The following is a 21,204-nucleotide window of genomic DNA, read 5'->3' on the forward strand; positions in this document are numbered from 1 at the left end:
GACGAAATGTATTGCGTGCCATCCGTTCAATCCTCGCAAATCGTTCAATATGTGGGTCCATTTTTTCAAAATGAGCGAGGAGTTTATTCAGTAGAGATAAATCTTCTGACAATCCCTTTGTGGTGAACATTCTTTGTGGCACCTCCTCCTCTTCGTCTTAGTCCAATTCTCTTGTTTCTTCTTCCAATTCTATCAGCTCTTCATTCATAAGTTCACCTGATTCCCGGTCTAGCAACTCCTCGACATCTTCCATTTCACATTCCAATGAAAGGTCTTTTGACAGTTTCACTATTTCTTCACGAATCTCATCAAGTTCTTGTTCACTGTTAAATCCAGCAAAAGTATTTACATAACGCTTAACACACTTCTTCCATACGCCATTCATACACTGTGAGTCGACATTTCTTGCGGGGAGGGCTTCTGTTTTCTCTGATCTGAGTTCACCTCTGTTATAGCGCGTCTTTATTTGAAAAGAGCAGTGTCATATCGGGGCGAGTGTGAACGCTAACTTTGACAAGCACTATAAATTTACAGCGGATGTTACAGACGTAAATCAAATGTATGTTTTTATTGTATAATATTAACAATAACAGCAGCTCTCTACTCAAAGCGGTAAACTCGAGAAGCTGCTAGCATCGAACCCAGAAGCTCTTGATTGGGAATCAGCAGTTGTGTGTGGGAACTGTTAACATTTGAATGTGATGATTGTATATAAAACTTGTGCACGAACGAGACTGGGATAACTGTGGATGTGAGTGGTGTGTGTGACTGAGAATGACTGGTGTGAAGCCTGAAGTCCAAATATCAAATAAACACTTTCACAAGTACAAGTATAACAGAACAAGTGCGCTTTTATTCAAGAAGAAAAAAGAAAGCAGGTTGCGGTAAGCAGTTGATGCGACTGCTTGCGTAGTGCAATCCTAAGAACTGCCCAATCAAGAGCTTCTGGGTTTGATGCTGGCAGCTTCTCAAGTTTGCCGTTTTGAGTAGAAAGCTGCTATTAGTGTTAATATTATAGGGTTATATGTTAGGGTTATATTATTATCGAAAATTACCAAAACAACAAGACACAAACACAAGTGGGGCAACACTGCTGCGTATATTTTTACTGCTGCGTAGCGAGACTTGAGAGTGCGGGAAACTGGTGCTGCCAACAGCTGGTGGGGGAAACAGTCAAACGCGTCGTAAAGTCGAAGTCGTAACTTGCATAGGTCGTATGTCGACGAGTACCTGTATATATATATATATATATACACACATATATTATATATATATATATACACATTATTATATACAGTAATCCCTCCTCCATCGCGGGGGTTGCGTTCCAGAGCCACCCGCGAAATAGGAAAATCCGCGAAGTAGAAACCATATGTTTATATGGTTATTTTTATATTGTCATGCTTGGGTCACAGATTTGCGCAGAAACACAGGAGGTTGTAGAGAGACAGGAACGTTATTCAAACACTGCAAACAAACATTTGTCTCTTTTTCAAAAGTTTAAACTGTGCTCCTTGACAAGACAGAGATGACAGTTCTGTCTCACAATTAAAGAATGCAAACATATCTTCCTTTTCAAAGGAGTGCAAAGCAAGCAGTCAAAAAAAAAATCAATAGGGCTTTTTTGGCTTTTAAGTATGCGAAGCACCGCCGGTACAAAGCTGTTGAAGGCGGCAGCTCACACCCCCTCTGTCAGGAGAAGGAAGAGAGAGAGAGAGAGAGAGAGAGAGAGAGAGAGAGAGAGAGAGAGAGAGAGAGAGAAAGCCACAGAAAAACAAAGTCAAAAATCAATACGTGCCCTTTGAGCTTTTAAGTATGCGAAGCACCGGTGCAGCATGTCCTTCAGGAAGCAGCTGCTCACAGCCCCCCTGCTCACAACCCCCTACGTCAGCGCAAGAGAGAGAGAGAGAGAGAGAAAGAAAGTAAGTTGGGTAGCTTCTCAGCCATCTGCCAATAGCGTCCCTTGTATGAAATCAACTGGGCAAACCAACTGAGGAAGCATGTACCAGAAATTAAAAGACCCATTGTCCGCAGAAATCCGCGAACCAGCAAAAAATCCGCGATATATATTTAAATATGCTTACATATAAAATCCGCGATGGAGTGAAGCCGCGAAAGGCGAAGCGCGATATAGTGAGGGATCACTGTATATACACACATATATATACACACATATGTATATATATTTGCAAACTGTTTCTTCTTCATTGAGGTTTTCTCTTGGAGAGCTTTTTTCATTTCATTGAAAATTAAAGCAGCAGCTGCCAAATTATGTAGCTTTCTTATTAATTTTTCAACATTGTGTAAAATAACTGTATAAAGTAACATAAAAGGTTTAAATACTGGTTATCCTTTTACACTAAAATATTACTAAAGAGATACAAAAAAAGTAAAATGCATATGTTCTTTTTCTTTAAGGAGATTAAATATTACTGAAGAAAGAAAAAAAAAACTAAAACAGCCAAATGGGGCTATGCATACAAACTTAAAAGGTTTAAATAAAACAAAAATAAACACTTTTATTTTTACTTGCTTAACTTGTGGAGGGTGTATCCTGTAGCAAAGCCCTAACTTTTTTCGTGAAAGCCCGTTTCAGTCAATAAGTCTTAAAAACAGGTGTAAAGATATTGACAATAAGCTACGCAAACCCACCAAGACATGGAATCGTTTAAATCAAGTATCATTACATCTTCCTTTCTTAAAGAGAAGTAAGGCAGTACTTATAAGCTTACATATATATATATATATATATATATATATATATATATATATATAGATATATATAGATATATATATATAGACATACATACATATATATATATATATATATATATATATATATACAGTAATCCCTCCTCCATCGCGGGGGTTGCGTTCCAGAGCCACCCGCGAAATAAGAAAATCCGCGAAGTGGAAACCATATATTTATATGGTTATTTTTATATTGTCATGCTTGGGTCACAGATTTGCGCAGAAACACAGGAGGTTGTAGAGAGACAGGAACGTTATTCAAACACTGCAAACAAACATTTGTCTCTTTTCAAAAGTTTAAACTGTGCTCCATGACAAGACAGAGATGACAGTTCAGTCTCACAATTAGAAGAATGCAAACATATCTTCCTCTTCAAAGGAGCAAACAATTCAATAGGGCTGTTTGGCTTGTAAGTATGCGAAGCACCGCGGCACAAAGCTGTTGAAGGCGGCAGCTCACACCCCCTCCGTCAGGAGCAGAGAGAGAGAGGGTTAGAGAGAGATAGAGAGAGAGACAGATAAAAAAAATCAATACGTGCCCTTTGAGCTTTTAAGTATGCGAAGCACCGTGCAGCATACTTAAAAGCTGCACACAGAAGGTAGCAACGTGAAGATAATCTTTCAGCATTTTTAGACGAGCGTCCGTATCGTCTAGGTGTGCGAACAGCCCCCCTGCTCACACCCCCTACGTCAGGATCACAGATAGTCAGCGCAAGAGAGAGAGAAAGAAAAGTAAGTTGGGTAGCTTCTCAGCCATCTGCCAATAGCGTCCCTTGTATGAAATCAACTGGGCAAACCAACTGAGGAAGCATGTACCAGAAATTAAAAGACCCATTGTCCACAGAAACCCGCGAAGCAGCGAAAAATCCGCGATATATATTTAAATATGCTTACATATAAAATCCGCGATGGAGTGAAGCCGCGAAAGGCGAAGCGCGATATAGCGAGGGATTACTGTATCTATATCTATATATATCTATATATCTATATATATCTAAATCTATATATATATATATACATCTATCTCTCTCTCTCTGTCTCTCTCTCTCTCTATATTATATATATATATATATATATATATATATATATATATATATATATATATATATATATATCTAAATCCCCGCGAAGTACTGCTTTTAAATTTTTATGAAGAAGAAAAGCTTTTTAAATTGAGGGAAAATATCCCAATAGCAATTTGTTAAGGATCTGTTTTTTTGTGAAGCAGCCTTAACACAGCTTTTCCGCTGTTTTATAAACGAACGCCATATAAGGTCTTCCTTTTTCCTTGCTTCGCCAAGGAAAGAGCCTTTTTATTAAATCCAAGGGTTCTTCGCTTTTTTTTTTTGTTTGTTTATTACGATTGTTATAGTTCTGTTTGTATACGACGTTGTCAGTTCAGCACTCAGGTTGTAATATGACCAAGCCGTGCAAGCTTACTGTTGAGAATGCAACGTATAGTTGTACATGAGAAAAGCAATCTTGCCTCAAATCAATGGCAAACTTTTGTAGGTCTATGAACTTAATTTAAAGTTTAGGTTTACACGGTGCTTTCTTTCCGAAGTACCTGCACTCATAAATATGTCTGTATGCGTCAGTCGCTCAAATCCCCGCGCTTCGCACCGGCGAAGTACTGCTTTTAAATTTTTATTAAGAAGAAAAGAAAACCTTTTAAAATTGAGGGAAAATATACCAATAACAGTTTGTTAAGGATCTGTTTTTTTGTGAAGCTGCGTTCACTCGAGTGATCACTTCGAGATGACTTGCTGGCTAACCATAAGCGTTACCTGGTAGGTAACCACCCATACAATCAGATTGTGAATCAGACTACGAATGCCGTGAATGTAATTACCCCGATCTACATGCTGTCAAATAAACGAACCACACGCCGTGGCGCAATTTTAGGGGCTTAGCCTCTAGCGCTGACGTCCGAGGTTTGATTCCCGTAAGGGAGTGAAGTGAGTGGGTGGTTACCTACCAGGTAACGCTTATGGTTGGCCAGCAAGTCAGGTAACATCAGCCACGGTGCCTTCAGTCGTGAGAAGCAGATCATAGAACAGATGAAAATAGTTTACTGTCAAATAATGCAAAGAGTACGCGACACGTCTTTCCCCCTTATTCTTGGCTCATCAGGCGTACAGACTCACTGCACTCACTTAACGGTAATCGAACCTCGGATGTCAGCGCTAGAGGGGCTTCGCAGCGGTGAAGTATTGCTTTTAAATTTTAATTAAGAAGAAAAGAAAACCTTTTTAAATTAAGTCTTAAAAAGAGGTGTAAAGATATTGACAATAAGCTACGCAAACCCACCAAGACATGAAATCGTTTAAATCAAGGCCCGAGTCGAAAAACACCATCCCATAATATTAGTTAACGATTAACACATTTCTATATGTATTGTAAGCATACAATACAACTGATAATATGTTGCGCTTATTTATCTGGTGTACTGACATTTTTGTGCGTTTAACGGCTGAAATCTAACGTGGTTTGTGCCCTTCAGAATGAAAAGAGTTTGCATTTACCTTTTTAATAAAAGGCGAGCTTTTAAGCCTGAGAAATCACCCCGTAAATGCACACGTTTAATTGCACATGTTAGTATGTATGCTTACACAGTATTAAAAGACACTCAACAATTACACAGTATTAAAAGACAGTCAACAATTAACGTCATTTACCTTCGTTCCCGCGTTTGGCTGTAAATCTCTTCCTCGTTTTCAGTTCATGTGATTACGTAGGAGGCGTAATACGTGATGACGCAATACGTGACTCCGCCTCCTCCATTAGAGTATATGGACAAAAAACAGGTTCCAGTTATGACCATTACGCGTAGAATTTCGAAATGAAACCTGCCTAACTTTTGTAAGTAAGCTGTAAGGAATGAGCCTGCCAAATTTCAGCCTTCTACCTACACGGGAAGTTGGAGAATTAGTGATGAGTCAGTCAGTCAGTCAGTCAGTCAGTCAGTCAGTGAGTGAGTCAGTGAGGGCTTTGCCTTTTATTAGTATAGATATATATATATATATATATATATATATATATATATATATATATATATATATATATACAGTGGTGCCTCACACAACGAACTTAATTCGTTCCAGGAGCAAGTTTGTTATGCGAAAAGTTCGTTATGTGAAACGCGTTTTCCCATAACAATACATGTTAAAAAAATAATTCGTTCTGTAGCATAAAATATGCTAAGATGACATAAAAAAGATAAATTTTTTGTTATTATTTTTATTTAGATACATCTAAAAACATCATTTTTTTTAAAAAAACACACATTTTTTTAATTTTAAGACAGACTAAGTAGAGTCTACCGAATCTTGCACATCTTCATCCATTTTCTGCTTTTTGGCCGATGGTTTCATGAAAAACCTGTCCAAAGTCGTTTGTTTTTCTCTTTTCTTCAACATCTGCCGGAAATAACGGACAAGAGTATCGGAGTAAAGATCGTTGATCCTGTTTGCTTCAGCTGAATCCGGATAGTGGGCATTGGTAAACTCCTGAACTGCTTTCCATTTGACCAGGATGTTCTTGATGTCAGCAGTTGGGATTGGTTGATTGTTTGATTGTTGCTCCTCGTTATCAGATGACGCTTCCCTTTGAGCATTGTCCTGTTGCTGGACCAGAAGTGCTTGGAGCTCTTCAGTTGTCAGCTCTTCTTCGTGTTCCTCAATAAGCTCCTCTACATCCTCTTCCTCTACCTCTAATTCCAACCTTTGGGCCACTGTGATGATGTCCTTCACCACTTCTGTGTCATCAACTACTGCTTCTTCCTGGGTCCACGAAGGCACAAGCATCTTCCAAGCAGAAATGAGGGTCCTTTGTGACACTTCTTCCCAGGCCTTCTGTATAAGTCGTATTGCCATAAGGACATCAAATTTCTCCTTCCAAAACTTTCGGACAGTCATATTGTCTCCACCAAACTCGCATTCTTCAAACACCTTATTAAAGAGGGCTCTAGTGTAGAGTTTTTTAAAGTTCGCAATAACTTGCTGATCCATTGGCTGAAGAATGGATGTGGTGTTTGGTGGCAAATACTGCACCTTGATAAAAGGATAATTTTCCTGCAATATTTCCTCTAGGTCTTTTGAGTGAGAAGGGGCATTGTCAAGTATCAGAAGGGCTTTGAGCGGCAGTTCTTTTTCCAGCAAGAATTTCTTCACGGCAGGAGCAAAGGTTTCCAGAATCCATTCGTTGAAGATAACTTGGGTCACCCAGGCTTTTTAATTGGACTTCCAATGGACGGGCAGTTTGGACTTAATAACGTTATTTTTCTTGAAAATTCTGGGATTTTCAGAGTGATAAACCAATAGAGGTTTGATCTTGAGGTCTCCGCTGGCATTAGACGAAAACATAAGGGTAAGTCTGTCCTTCATGGCTTTGTGTCCTGGCAATTTCTTCTCCTCTTTTGTAATGAAGGTTCTGCTCGGCATTCTTTTCCAGAAAAGACCCGTTTCATCGGCATTGAACACTTGTTGTGGGCAGTATCCTTCATCCTTAATACATTTTTGAAAGTTAATAGAGAACTTTTCTGCTTCTTTCTTGTCAGCACTGCCAGCCTCACCATGCATAGTAACGCTGTGGATTCCACACCTTTTCTTAAATCTAAAAAACCACCCCCTGCTGGCTTTGAATTCTTCTTCATTATCTTGATTGCTGCTACTTCCAGGGACGTTTTTCTTTAGATCGTCATAAATTCTCTTGGCTTTGTGACAGATAATATCTTGGGTTGTTACGTCACCTTTCACCTGCCTGTCCTTAATCCAAATCGCTAATAGCCTCTCCATTTCCTCGTGGATTGAAGACCTATGTTTTTCATGAAATAGTTTTGATACTCCTTTGGCTACTTTGGCTGATTTGATTGCATCCTTATTTGTCAAAATGGTGAAAATGGTGGTCTTGCTGAGGCCAAACTCTTTGACGAGGTCACACTGTTTTACCCCACATTCACTCCTTCTAATTATTTCCTGTTTCATTTCAACAGAAATCACCTTCCTGCTTTTTTTAGAAGCCATGATATAAAAAAAATATTGAGTTTAACTTAAAAGGACGACTGCCGTGATACGTGCGTGATTTAATTCGTAATGAAGAAAGATTGCCGCGATACGTGCTTAAGTTAAGCGCAGTGACTAACGACTGCCTGCAGTGCCTGCGCGGAAGGATGCAATACATCGGCAGCGATCGTGGAAGCTCGGGCGAAGCAGTCGTGGAAGCTCGGGCAAAGCGGTCGTGGAAGCTCGGGCGACTTCGTTGTGTGAAACGAAGTTCGTTGTATGAATCATGAAATGAAGTTCGTTGTGTGCAGCGTTCGCTGTGCGAGGCGTTCTTTATGCGAGGCACCACTGTATATAAATATAGACATACATATATACATACATACATTCACATATATATATATATATATATATATATATATATTATGTGTATATATATATATATATATGTGCATATGTATGTGTATATATATATGTAGATATGTATATTATGTGTATATATATATATATATATATATATATATATATATATATATATGTAGATTTGTAAATTTGTATATGTATATATATGTTTACATAACCTCTTTAACACACTCCTTCTCCACTGCGAAGCGCGGGTATTTTGCTAGTAATAGCTTATAAATAAGAACACTGCATACAAATAAAATTTACAGAAAAGCATACTGTTCAGATTGGCTTCTAATCTAGCACGGTCTTTATTTTTACCAATATTATTGAGTATTAGTATAGTGTCAAAACTTTTGTTAAATTTTTTCATACTACCAATCACATGTGAATAACCATATCTTACAAACACTACTATTTTTATCCTTCAATAATGTATTTTAATCAGACACTGCATAAAATGAAGACTTACATATTATATAACAAAGGTACACTTATTTTTATGAATTGCCCTTTATTTATATCTCACTGTCTGCACTTGTGAGATTTTATGTATACCACCAGCTTTAAATATTAATGGCATTCATCAATGGAAACAGTAACAACTACTCTGTTATTAAACATTGCAAGAAAAAAAAAACATTTTACAAAAATGCATATTTTCTGAAAAGGTACAGGTATTCAATATTTTACCCAATTCTAACTTGTTTAAACAAGCATACCTAACAGTAAATTACTGTATATAATGTCAATTTTTGATTCAAAATATTTACTGTCAAAAGTAAACAAACTTACCTGTTCATTTTCTTCAGGTAAGTTGTTCCCATACATAAAGCAACCCCTTTTTGACGCATGGCCATGAAGATCAACATAATAAGCAATGCCACTCTCATGAGGAAGAATATGCTGAGGTGGGTTATCAGATCTGCCTTTCATTTCTTCATTTTCATCTTTTATAATAGTATATGAAGGTACAACCTTATCATTTTTCAAAGTCTCTTCCTTTTTATTTAAGTTTTCAGAGGTTAGCTGCCCACTGTTTTCAGTCTGCATAGTTATTTCTTCATGATCAAAATCATGTATAGAAGTGAAACCTTCTTGTTCAATACAAAGTTCTTCATTTCTCAAATTTTTGCTTATTTCCATTTCAGATAATGTATCTGAAGGAAAATTACAATTTCTATTGGAATGATTCAAAGGCTTTGTGCTTAACAAATCTGAACACATTGGAGATACAAACGACTTCCAATCTGGTGAATCAGGACAAACACGATTATTTACATGGTGAAACAATATGATAGCCTTAGCTCCATAAATAGAGGGGTGAAGTTCAAATTCTGGATTGAGGTACTGACGATTTAAATTCACACCTCTGGAATCGGTTCTGTGGGCAAAACAAATATATTAATATTCAGCGTTAAACATAATAATGCATAAAGACACCTGTCTCTGATGAAATGTTTGCAATGCAAGAAGAGGCCGCAATACATTTTTAGAAACTTTTCCCAGAGGTGCTTGATAATTCAACAACAAATTAAAATGGGAGTTTGATTTTTATTTCACCTCTATAGAGTCTTACTTCTGAGTTACCTCAGGTACCTTGCACATAATGAGTGGGTGCATGCTTTGGTTTTTAGTTTATGCGGTTATTATTGTCACATGTACAGACTATAGTGAAATTCTTACCTGCACATGCTAATTGTCATACAAGACCTCAACCCTCTCCTGTGCCATGATTAGTAAATATTGCAATATTACCTTGAAACCTCTGTCTTGCTTACAGGAAAAGTTTCAGAAATTAGTTTACATATACAGTAATCCCTCCTCCATCGCGGGGGTTGCGTTCCAGACAACCCACCCCCCCCCACCCCCCATAGCGAAAGGTGAAAATCTGCGAAGTAGAAACCATATGTTTATATGGTTATTTTTATATTGTCATGCTTGGGTCACAGATTTGCACAGAAACACAGGAAGTTGGAGAGAGACAGGAACTTTATTCAAACACTGCAAACAAACATTTGTCTCTTTTTCAAAAGTTTAAACTGTGCTCCATGACAAGACAGATGACAGTTCCATCTCACAATTAAAAGAATGCAAACATATCTTCCTCTTCAAAGGAGTGCGCGTCAGGAGCAGATAATGTCAGAGAGATAGAGAAAAGCAAACAAATCAATAGGGCTGTTTGGCTTTTAAGTATGCGAAGCACCGGCACAAAGCTATTGAAGGCGGCAGCTCACACCCCCTCCGTCAGGAGCAGAGAAAGAGAGAGACAGATAAAAACAAACAATCAAAAATCAATACGTGCCCTTCGTGCTTTTAAGTATGCGAAGCACCGTGCAGCATGTCGCTTCACGAAGCAGCTGCACAGAAGGGAGCAAAGTGAAGATAATCTTTCAGCATTTTTTTGACGAGCGTCCGTATCGTCTAGGTGTGCGAACAGCCCCCCTGCTCAATCCCCCTAGTCAGGATCAGAGAATGTCAGCACGAGAGAGAGAAAAGTAAGTTGGGTAGCTTCTCAGCCATCTGCCAATAGCGTCCCTTGTATGAAATCAACTGGGCAAACCAACTGAGGAAGCATGTATCAGAAATTAAAAGACCCATTGTCCGCAGAAATCCGCGAACCAGCAAAAAATCCGCGATATATATTTAAATATGCTTACATATAAAATCCGCGATAGAGTGAAGCCGTGAAAGGCGAAGCGCGATATAGTGAGGGATTACTGTAGTTCTGCAATTTAAGTTTTGTCAATGATTTGCCATCTAGTGATCATTTCTGGAACTGCATGAGCAGTAAAAAGAACATTTAATACTAAAATCTAAGATTATAACCTAGCAACATGCGACAAATTGTCACACGCATTTTTCGGTCAAAAATGCATCCATTTATTTTCTGTACCCACTAGCTCATGTTTAGTGTTGCAAGGAGAAATTACTTTATTTAGATTATGTTCAGTGGAATGCAAAAATATTCAATCCCCTTGAAAGTCTTTTTAAAGATTTTTAATGTGAACTCGCTGTAACAGTACATTTCCAAAGTCAAAACAAACCATTTTCTGTAGATATTTAACTGAAGAAGAAAAACTGAAAAGTTAGTGTTTGTATAAGTATTCAAAGCCCTACACATTAATACTTTGTCCAGACTTTCAAGAGGACTGAATACTTTTGCATGCCAATGTAAGTAATAGATTTAGATGCATAATTTCTATTCATATATCCACTGACTGAAGGAAAGGCAAAGCCAATCTTAGAGGCAATTAGTATATCGCAGGAACCAATCCTCAACAGACAGATGCACGTACACCCATGACCTTGTATAGAACCAGTTTGGAGTTACCAATTAATCAGCTATTGAAGTAGAAAAATACACACAGTTGTGCTATATGCTCAAAGCTAGCTGTATTAAACAAAATTTTTACAACATATTGTAGCTAGAGCAGATCTCCCGTACACTTACATTAGTTTGCCTTCAATTTTAGTTTAAAAGCAGTTTGAATGAGTCCACCGCAACTTCTGAGTAAACATTTACCAGAATTTCAGTCGGATAAAAAAAATCATGAAGCAGAGAATGTTGTAATGCAGACCCTCATGACAACTGTCATCAATCTTTTGTAAACAGACACAACTTAACTATCTGCTAAACATGAGAAACAAACTGCCTTTAAAAATAAACTGTACAAACATGCACAAAAAGAAAAAAGGAACAGTTCAGAAATATTAAAAATATAACATTCATTAACTACAGTGCAGATTTCTCTTGAGAATTTTATATAAATGATGACAAAAGAAATATTGCATCCATAAAGTCATCCAATTTGCATGAAATCTGATACATATCAGGTATGCATTACAAATTATTCCAAAACAGTACTATATATGAAGGATGTTATAGCTAAGTTAAAATCAAATGGTTTGCAAAAACGCGTAATTATGTATCATGGTATGAAGTCATGAAGATGATGAATGCTGAATGAATGTGCTAATGAAGTACTGTGTAGACTGCTGCTTCTGTGAAATTTACATTTACATTTATTTGTTTGACAAACTGTAGATGGCAGCTGGGAATACCTGCTCTATGGAGACAAGGCTGTCTAGAAAAAGATATCAATATCATGGAAGATAACTCTTGTCTGATTTGGAATTGCTCCACTGGAAAATGATTCTTGGAATACCTGTCACAAAAGGTCTAAAATGATTAAAGGATCTTTTTCAACATACTGTCACAAAGACAGACTACTACTAAACATTGTCCACATTTCCTCTATATGCAAAGCCATTGGTCACCAGTCCCAAAGGAGATGTGAGATTCAGTACTGAAAAAGACTCAAAGAAAGCTCATGGTAGTTCCGACTAAAGCCACATAAAGCCACTAAAGCTGCCTGTGAAACGATGTGCCAGTGTTCCTAGGACATTGCACATTTATACCCTTCTACGTTTTTTCATTTTCTCCTTTTTTTCCACTGTAAATAAAATAAAAGATAATGATGTCTGTCAGTTTTACAGAGAAGTGAAGTAGGAGTTTTGAGGGGAAAAAAAAAAATCAAAGTTTAATGTCAAATACCATTAGTAGCAGGATCCCTTGGTCTGCTTCCAGGTATTGTTTCATTAGAAACACTACTTCTATGTGCATTACATAAAATATAAATGACAGATATTTACATACTTAACCATATAGTAGATACGTAGTGATGAACTTTACAGCAATCCCCTTAACCGAGTTATGTTATAAAGATGGCTAAAAAATAACTCTCTAAAATACAGTGTAAACATGCTTATCTAATACCATCTCTTCCTACCTGTAATGACCTCTTACTACTCCATCAGGGTTTAACATTGGAATTAATTTAAAGACAAACATCCTCCTCAGCATTTGGGCCCGAGGGTCATCTTGTTTCAAAATAAAGTTTAAAAATCCATTGAACACAAAACTTGAAGGTGTTTCACCTGGATGTACTCGACTACTAAGAAAATAAACCTATGGGAGAAATGAGAAAAAAATAATACTTTAAAAAAACTGGTACAATAACTGATATGAGAAGTGTTTACCAAGTAAAAAATAGTGCCATAATAATCAATAATCAGAAATGAACATAAATATAGAACTCCATTCTTAATTCTCTACATTGAGTCAATTTCAAAATTCTGCTGGTTATAAAACAGTCGACAGTTACAAAATGCCTTTACAGATATCATTCAGGTCTATACTCTATTGATTGTACACTCTTAATCATTTTAAGAAACATGGGGTATGTTGTAATTTCAAGGGTAAATAATGTTATGGCAAAAAGTAGACTACACGTAATAGTCCCGAACTGGAATAGTCTACCAGCCATCCATTATTTATAGTTACATAAACAATAGTTGGTTTGAGAATAAAGCCTCATTGGAAATACTGAAAGTGTAATGATCATTCTGTTAGTGTAAGCAAGCAGACAAGTATGAATTTAACTAATATTAATAACAATATACAGTGGGAGAAAATAAGTATTGAACGCATCAACATTCAAGAGACATGAAATTCTTACCAGACATTGGTATTAACTCAGGAAACCAACAAAAAAAAAAAAAAACATTAATGACCTTATATTGAACACACTAAGAAAAAGCAGTACACCAACGCAAGGAACTAGCTGCAATCCGTAAGTAGTCATAAAGTAATTCCACCTCCTATCTGTGCAAATTGATATTAGCTGAGTTAGTACATAAAAAGGGCTATTAAAAAGGTGTTTTGCTACCAAAGTATCACACAAGAAACATCTCATGACAGGAAAGCAAAGAGCTCTCCTAAGACCTTCTCAACCTGATTATTGTCAACCATATCAGTGGAACTTGGAATTTGAAAATTTCTGAATCTTTCAGCAAGCACCATTGGGGCCGTTATCCTCAAGTGGATGAAGCATCACCCTACCATCAACCAGACACATGCTGGAGCTCCTTGCAAGATTTCTGACCTGGGAGTCAGAAGGATAGTCAGAAGAGTAGCACAAGAGCCAAGGACTATTCGCAAAGAGCTCCAGAAAGATATTACTGAAGAAAAGGCATGTTGAAGCTTGTTTAAAGTATGCAACACAACATTTACACAAGCCTACGGAATACTGAAATAATGTAGTCTGGTCAGATGAGACCAAAGTTGAACTTTTTGGCTGTCATACTATACACCATGTTTGGAGGTGAAATGGCACTGCACATCACCAGAAAAATACTAAACCAACAGTGAAGTTTGGAGGTGGAAACATCATGGTGTGTTGCTGTTTCTCAACTTACGGTACTGGCAGATTTCATGTAATTGAAGGAATGATAAATGTAACAAGAGATTCTTGAAATTAATCTGCTTCCATCCACCATGATGATGATGATGATGATGAGATATGGGTGGACCTTCCACCAGGATAAACATCCAAAGCATACAGCATAGGAAACTCTTAAGTGGTTTCAGAGAAAGAAAATCAAGTTATTAGAATGGTCCAGTCAATCACCTGACTTAAATCCAACTGAATATTTGTGGAAGGAACTAAAGATCAGGGTTCACAAGAGGGCCCCCGGAATCATCAAGATTTTAAGACCATCACTTAAGAAGAATGGGTCAAAAATCACACTAGAGAACTGCAGGCAATTGGTTTCTTCATACAGGAAGCATTTTAAAGCTGTCATTACAAACAAAGGCTTCTCCACTAAGTACAGTGGTACCTTGAGATACGAGTGCCCCAACGTACAAGTTTTTTGAGATACGAGCCATCACTAGGTCAATTTTTTGCCTTGAGTTACGAACCACAATTCGAAATACGAGCCATCAAAGAGCTTGTCGCCGCACGTTCCGAGGAACCGACGATGGAGTAGTTGACGAAACTACAGACGCGGCAACATACGGAGGTTCTGCAGGAGATCGGTGTTAATATATCACATCTCACCTACACTATTTAACCCAGCGTATATGCTTCCGGGAGAAGGGGGGGGGCGGAGGTTATGCGAGGGGCGTGTGGGAGTCTTCTTTAGGTGTGTGTTCGGGGACAAGACGGAGCGAGGGAGCTGCTGAGCGCCTCTAATAAATGTTATCAACAATTAAACGTCGTGTTTATTTCAGTTTATCATGTTAGCAGAGGATGGTTGATAAGGATGGCAGCTAGTTATAAAGTCCCGCCGAAGTTTGATGAAGCAAGACCATACGAGTGCTGGAAAAATGAAATCAATGTCTGGACGCGAGTTACCGACCTTGACAGAAAGAAACGAGCACTTGCTGTTGCTTTGGGGCTTGAAGGGAGAGCCAGTGAAACCGCGATGGAAATACCTGCGGAAGATTTAGATAGTGATAGCAGTATGACGACGTTAATGGCGAAGCTTGACGCTGTGTTTCTAAAAGAGGAAAAGGATCGCGCATATGAAGCGTATTCTTATTTTGATGGCATAACGAAGAGCAGTTCAGTTTCCATGGCGGACTACATAATTGACTTTGAACAGCATTATAACTGAATGAAAAAGTATAATATGACGCTTCCTGATGCTGTGTTGGCTTTTAAGCTTTTGGTTACGGCTTGCCTCGATGAAAAAAGCAGACAGCTAGCTCTGACGGCCTGTACAGAATTAAAGTTCTCCTCCATGAAGTCGGCTCTCAAGAGGATTTTTGGAAGGAAAACTATAGGATCATTGAATGGAATACAAGTGAACCAAGAATCTGCATTTTTCACAGAACAAAGACCGCAAGGCAGAGGGAAACGGAATGTGATGTCGCAAAGTGGACTACAAAAGCAGCCATTACAGGGGACTAATCCACTGGATAAGTTTGGTAAGAGATCCAGATGTGCTATTTGCCAGTGTACATTTCATTGGGCTAAAGACTGTCCGCATAAGAAAACTGAACAAGTGCGAATAACTGAAGATGCAAATGTAGAAGAGTGTAATATCACATTGTTCATAAAGGCCTCCATGTCTGATGCTGAGATATTCATGACTGAATCATTGGGATCGGTGATTATTGACACGGCTTGTACTCGTACTGTGTGTGGGGAAAAATGGCTAGAAAACTATATTGACGGCCTCACTCAAGAACAAGTGAACCAACTGATGCAAACAGAAACTCCAAGTTGCAGACCATTTCGGTTTGGCGATGGGAGTCTGGTGTATTCCACAAGAAATGTGAAACTACCAGCTAAAATAGGACTGACAAAATGCAACATTGAAACCGAAGTTGTCAAGGTTGACATTCCACTTCTGCTAAGTAAAACGTCACTGAAGAAGGCAGGAACCATTCTGGACATGAAAAAGGACAGTGCAGTGATGTTCAAACAATCCATTCCTCTTGAATTTACTAGTTCTGGACATTACTGTGTAGACATCAGAGACAAAGAAGCTAAAAAACCTCAAAGTGAAGAGGAGGTCCTTACAGTGACAGAAAATATGTCTACAGATGAGAAACACAGAGTCCTTCTGAAGCTCCATAAGCAGTTTGGTCATGCGTCAGCAGACAGACTACAGAGACTTATTCACAGTTCAGGAAATAAGGACAAAGAATGCTGTACTATTCTACAACAAATAGTAAATGACTGTGAAATATGCAAGAAGTACAAAAGGACAAAGCCAAAGCCTGCTGTGGGGTTACCTTTAGCTTCAGAGTATAACGAGACTGGCGGTGGATCTACACGAGTAAGAGCCAGGTGTGTGGTATCTTCACATAATCGATCACTTTACACGGTTCAGCGCTGGACTGAAATCATCCTGAAGGTCAAACGAGAGAATGGATGTGACTGGCACACTGCCCTTGATTGGGCCCTCATGGCTAAGAACAGTATGTTAAACGTTCATGGCTACAGTCCATATCAGTTGGTGTTTGGACGAAATCCTAATCTTCCTTCTGTGATAGTCGATAAACCACCTGCTTTAGAAGGCACTACTAGGAGTGCTAGAGTGGGAGAACATATTTCTGCCTTACATGCTTCCAGGAAAGCATTCACAGAAGCTGAGTCTTCTGAGCGGATAAGAAGGGCAATACGTAAGCAGCTCAGGCCCACTGATGAAATGTATGTGACCGGAGACAAGGTATATTACAAAAGAGGGGACTGTCCAGAGTGGAAGGGACCAGGGGTAGTTATTGGTCAGGATGGAGCTGTGGTGTTTATAAGACATGGGGGGATTCTTGTAAGAGTGCATCAATCCAGACTCTGTAAGATAAACACGCAGGACCAGGAATCTAAGGATGAGCAGAATGTGAAAGACCAGAGGCAAAAAAAAAAAAAACAGCTTAAGCAATGTAGCAGTAAGCTCAGATAGTGAAGAAAATACAGACAGCGAACAGGAAACAATCGGCGACAGGGAGGTAAATACAGAAGAAGTGATTCATCCTAGTATGACACACATGGAAACAGATCACATTGTTTGTGATAACCCTGCCTCTCCCACTGGTGTAAAGATTAAGAAGGGACAAACTGTGACCTTTATGGAGCAGGATGGTGGTGGTCTACAGAAAGCAAGGGTTTTAGGTAGAGCAGGCAAAGGTTCTGGAAAATATAAAAGCTGGTATAATTTGCAACATATTGAACCTGATGGCAGTGATGGGCAAAAGGAGTCAGTAGATTTATCATGTGTTGATAATCTTAACATTGAATCACCTGTTAGGGAGAGTGATGTGCTTATAACAAAAGACATTTCATTTGATGTGGCTAAGCGGGATGAAATCTTGAATTGGTACAAAAACAATGTTTTTGAAGAAGTTGACGATGTAGGTCAAAAGTGTGTCTCTACCAGATGGGTCTGTAGTCTCAAAGAAACTCCCAATGGCATTGTGCCCAAGGCACGACTCGTAGCTAGAGGATTTGAAGAGTTTAATATTCACGAGCTGCAGAAAGATTCTCCAACTTGTGCTTCTGAGTCTCTTAGACTATTGTTAGCAGTAATCTGTCAAAACAAATGGCACGTCCATTCCATGGACATCAAATCTGCTTTCTTACAGGGCATGCAGTTGTCCAGAGAAATCCATATCCGGGCTCCTGCTGAAGCAGAAAAGAAAAATACTCTATGGAAACTCAACAAGTGTGTTTACGGCCTTGCTGATGCATCACTGTATTGGTACAATAAGGTGAAAGAAATCATGCTGAGTACAGGTGGTAAAATGTCCAAAGTAGATCCAGCAGTATTCTACTGGTTGGATGAGCAGTGTAAGGTTACTGGAGTACTTGCATGTCATGTTGATGATTTTCTTTGGGCAGGCTCACAAAACTTCTCGGAAGATGTGATTCCTACGCTTAAGTCTGCATTTCAGGTGGGGCGTGAGGAACATGAAAATTTCTGCTATGTGGGAATGGACTTTATTACTTTTAATGGTGAAATTCATGTTCATCAGCATAGTTACATTGAAAACTTACAGCCAATTCCCCTACAAGCAGCGCATGCCCTGCAGAGAGATGCCTCTGTTAATGAGACTGAAAAAGAGCAACTTAGGTCAAAAATTGGACAGATATTGTGGGTTGCAAAACAAACCAGACCAGACATCATGTTTGATGTAAGCAGATTGGGGTCAAATATAAAAGATGCCACAGTTCAGTCAATTCACGAGATAAATAAGGTCATTAGAAAGCTTAAATCTGAAAAAGTCACTCTCAGGTTTCAGCATTTGGGAAACAATGATGCTCTGAATCTGACAGTTTTCAGTGATGCCTCCCTAGGAAATCTTCCTGATGGGGGTACACAAGGGGGTATATTAATTGGTCTCATGGGAGAAAGAGGGAAGTTTTCTCCCCACTTCTGGCAGTCTAAGAGAATTAGACGTGTGGTGAGGAGCACTCTGGCAGGGGAAACTCTAGCCCTGTCAGATGGAATAGATAATGCTATCTTTCTGGCGACCCTCTTTTCTGAGCTTACTACTGGAAATGCTGATCTGAATGCTCCCCCTTTGGTCTGTGTGACAGACAATCACTCTCTGTTTGATGCTCTTAAGTCAACAAAACAGGTCACTGAGAAACGACTTTTAATAAAACGACGTTTAATAAAAATAAAGGGGCTACATTCCAAGCTTATGCAATTTCAATTGTATATGTAACTACTGTTTTGTTGTGTTTGCTGTGGCCTTTATTGTTCTGCTATGGTAACCAAGGACTTTGTTACATATGTTTCCCTTTATTCTTTTGTTGTTTTTGTTGTAAAAAAATTATATGGGAGATTGTTAATATATCACATCTCACCTGCACTATTTAACCCAGCGTATGTGCTTCCGGGAGAAGGGGGGGCAGAGGTTATGCGAGGGGCGTGTGGGAGTCTTCTTTAGGTGTGTGTTCGGGGACAAGACGGAGCGAGGGAGCTGCTGAGCGCCTCTAATAAATGTTATCAACAATTAAACGTCGTGTTTATTTCAGTTTATCAATCGGTATCGCGGAGGAGGCAGAGGCGGAGGAGGTTACCTCATAAAGTGAGATAAAGGAAGTGTTTGCAATGTGGGAAAAAGTTTCAAACTTTAAAGAAAAGAAACACCCTGAAAAAATTGCAACTGATCATGCAGCAGCGCTCTTTAATGACACTTGCCTAATGCTTGACTTTATTGAAAAGAAACACCCTGAAAAAATTGCAACTGATAGTGCAGCGGCACTATTTAATGACACTTGCCTAACACTTGACTTTATTGAAAAGAAACATCCTGAAAAAGTTACAACTGATAGTGCAGCGGCGCTATTTAATCACACTTGCCTAACGCTTAACTTTATTGAAAAGAAACCCTGAAAAAAATTGCAACTGATAGTGCAGCGGCACTATTTAATGACACTTGCCTAACACTTGACTTTATTGAAAAGAAACATCCTGAAAAAGTTACAACTGATAGTGCAGCGGCGCTATTTAATGACACTTGCCTAACGCTTGACTTTATTGAAAAGAAACCCTGAAAAAATTGCAACTGATCGTGCAGCGGCGCTATTTAATGACACTTGCCTAACTCATTTCAGAAACATTCTAAAGGGGAGGACTAAACAAAGCTCCTTGGATAGGTTTCTATTGAAACACCTTGAGAATGAAAGTGAGGAAAGTGTGGCAAAAAAGAAAAAAAAACTAGTGAAGAAGAAAATTAAGTTAAGCAAAAGTGAAAGAAAAAAACATTACGATACGCTAATCGGCTTCGCCAACATCTGTTTATTTCTTGAGATTCTCTTTTATGTATTAGGTTTTATTTTGTTTGTAAACAATATTTGTTCATTATAAATACATTTTTCTTAGGTTGAAAACATTTAACAAAAAATTGAGGTGGTTTTTTTGGGGCTGGCACGAATTAATCTCATTTCAATTAATTTCAATGGGGAAAATTGATTTGAGATACAAGCATTTTGACTTATGAGCTCGGTCACGGAACGAATTAAACTCCTATCTCAAGGTACCACTGTACTACATTTAAGTGTTCAATACTTTTTTCCTTGTGTCATTCCACTGTATTACACATACCTTTATTTATGGCCTTTCATGTTGTGAATTCATTATATTTGTCTGGTGAGAATATCATGCGAGTACTCTCATTGGAAATATATTTGCTGAAAAAAATGTTGACACGTTCAATACTTATTTCCACCACTGTACATTAGTGAGAAAGAAGGACAATGAAAATAAATAAAAGCAATACAGTGTTGAATAGTGATCTTGCTCTCTTTGTGTTTTGATCATGCAGGATTGTTTAATGCACATTAATAAGGAAACAATGCAGTGAAAAAGAGTCTGAAACATGAGCTGACTGTACCATCCTAGGTAATTCGATAGTGAAAATCAGCCACTAAAAATCAGCTACAAAATTTCTTTGAAAACATTTATGAAGATGACACAGGCATCTGCTAAAAGGTTTACAACAATCAAGAAATGTTCCATCAATAATATGCAAGATGGTATAAAAATAATGACATTTTTATGCTTAAATATTGAAATTTCAGTCTATATTTTATTTCCCAAAATCATTTCTTAAATTGAGACTTCACCTTACAGCACATGATGAATGGTCTGGAGTTTAGTACTGTAGTTTAAAATTTAAAGAGGGGAAAACCAAATGTAAATAAAGTGATATAATATTAAAAGGAAAATGTATGAATATACT

General features: G+C 38.2%; 1 protein-coding gene across 2 annotated transcripts in view; it reads right to left on the minus strand.

The window, feature by feature from the left end:
• agbl5 (AGBL carboxypeptidase 5) overlaps positions 1-21,204 on the minus strand; it is a 149,997-nt gene that overhangs the window by 93,063 nt on the left and 35,730 nt on the right. For both annotated transcript variants that reach the window (XM_051925008.1, XM_028797353.2), the window contains exons 7-8: positions 12,953-13,131; positions 8,955-9,543 (exon numbers count right to left, since the gene is read on the minus strand). In XM_051925008.1, the coding sequence (XP_051780968.1) occupies positions 8,955-9,543; positions 12,953-13,131 (768 nt within the window). The remainder of the gene's footprint in view (positions 1-8,954; positions 9,544-12,952; positions 13,132-21,204) is intronic.

Source organism: Erpetoichthys calabaricus, chromosome 3, assembly GCF_900747795.2.
Source record: "Erpetoichthys calabaricus chromosome 3, fErpCal1.3, whole genome shotgun sequence".
In the NCBI taxonomy this organism is placed as follows: Eukaryota; Metazoa; Chordata; class Cladistia; order Polypteriformes; family Polypteridae; genus Erpetoichthys; species Erpetoichthys calabaricus.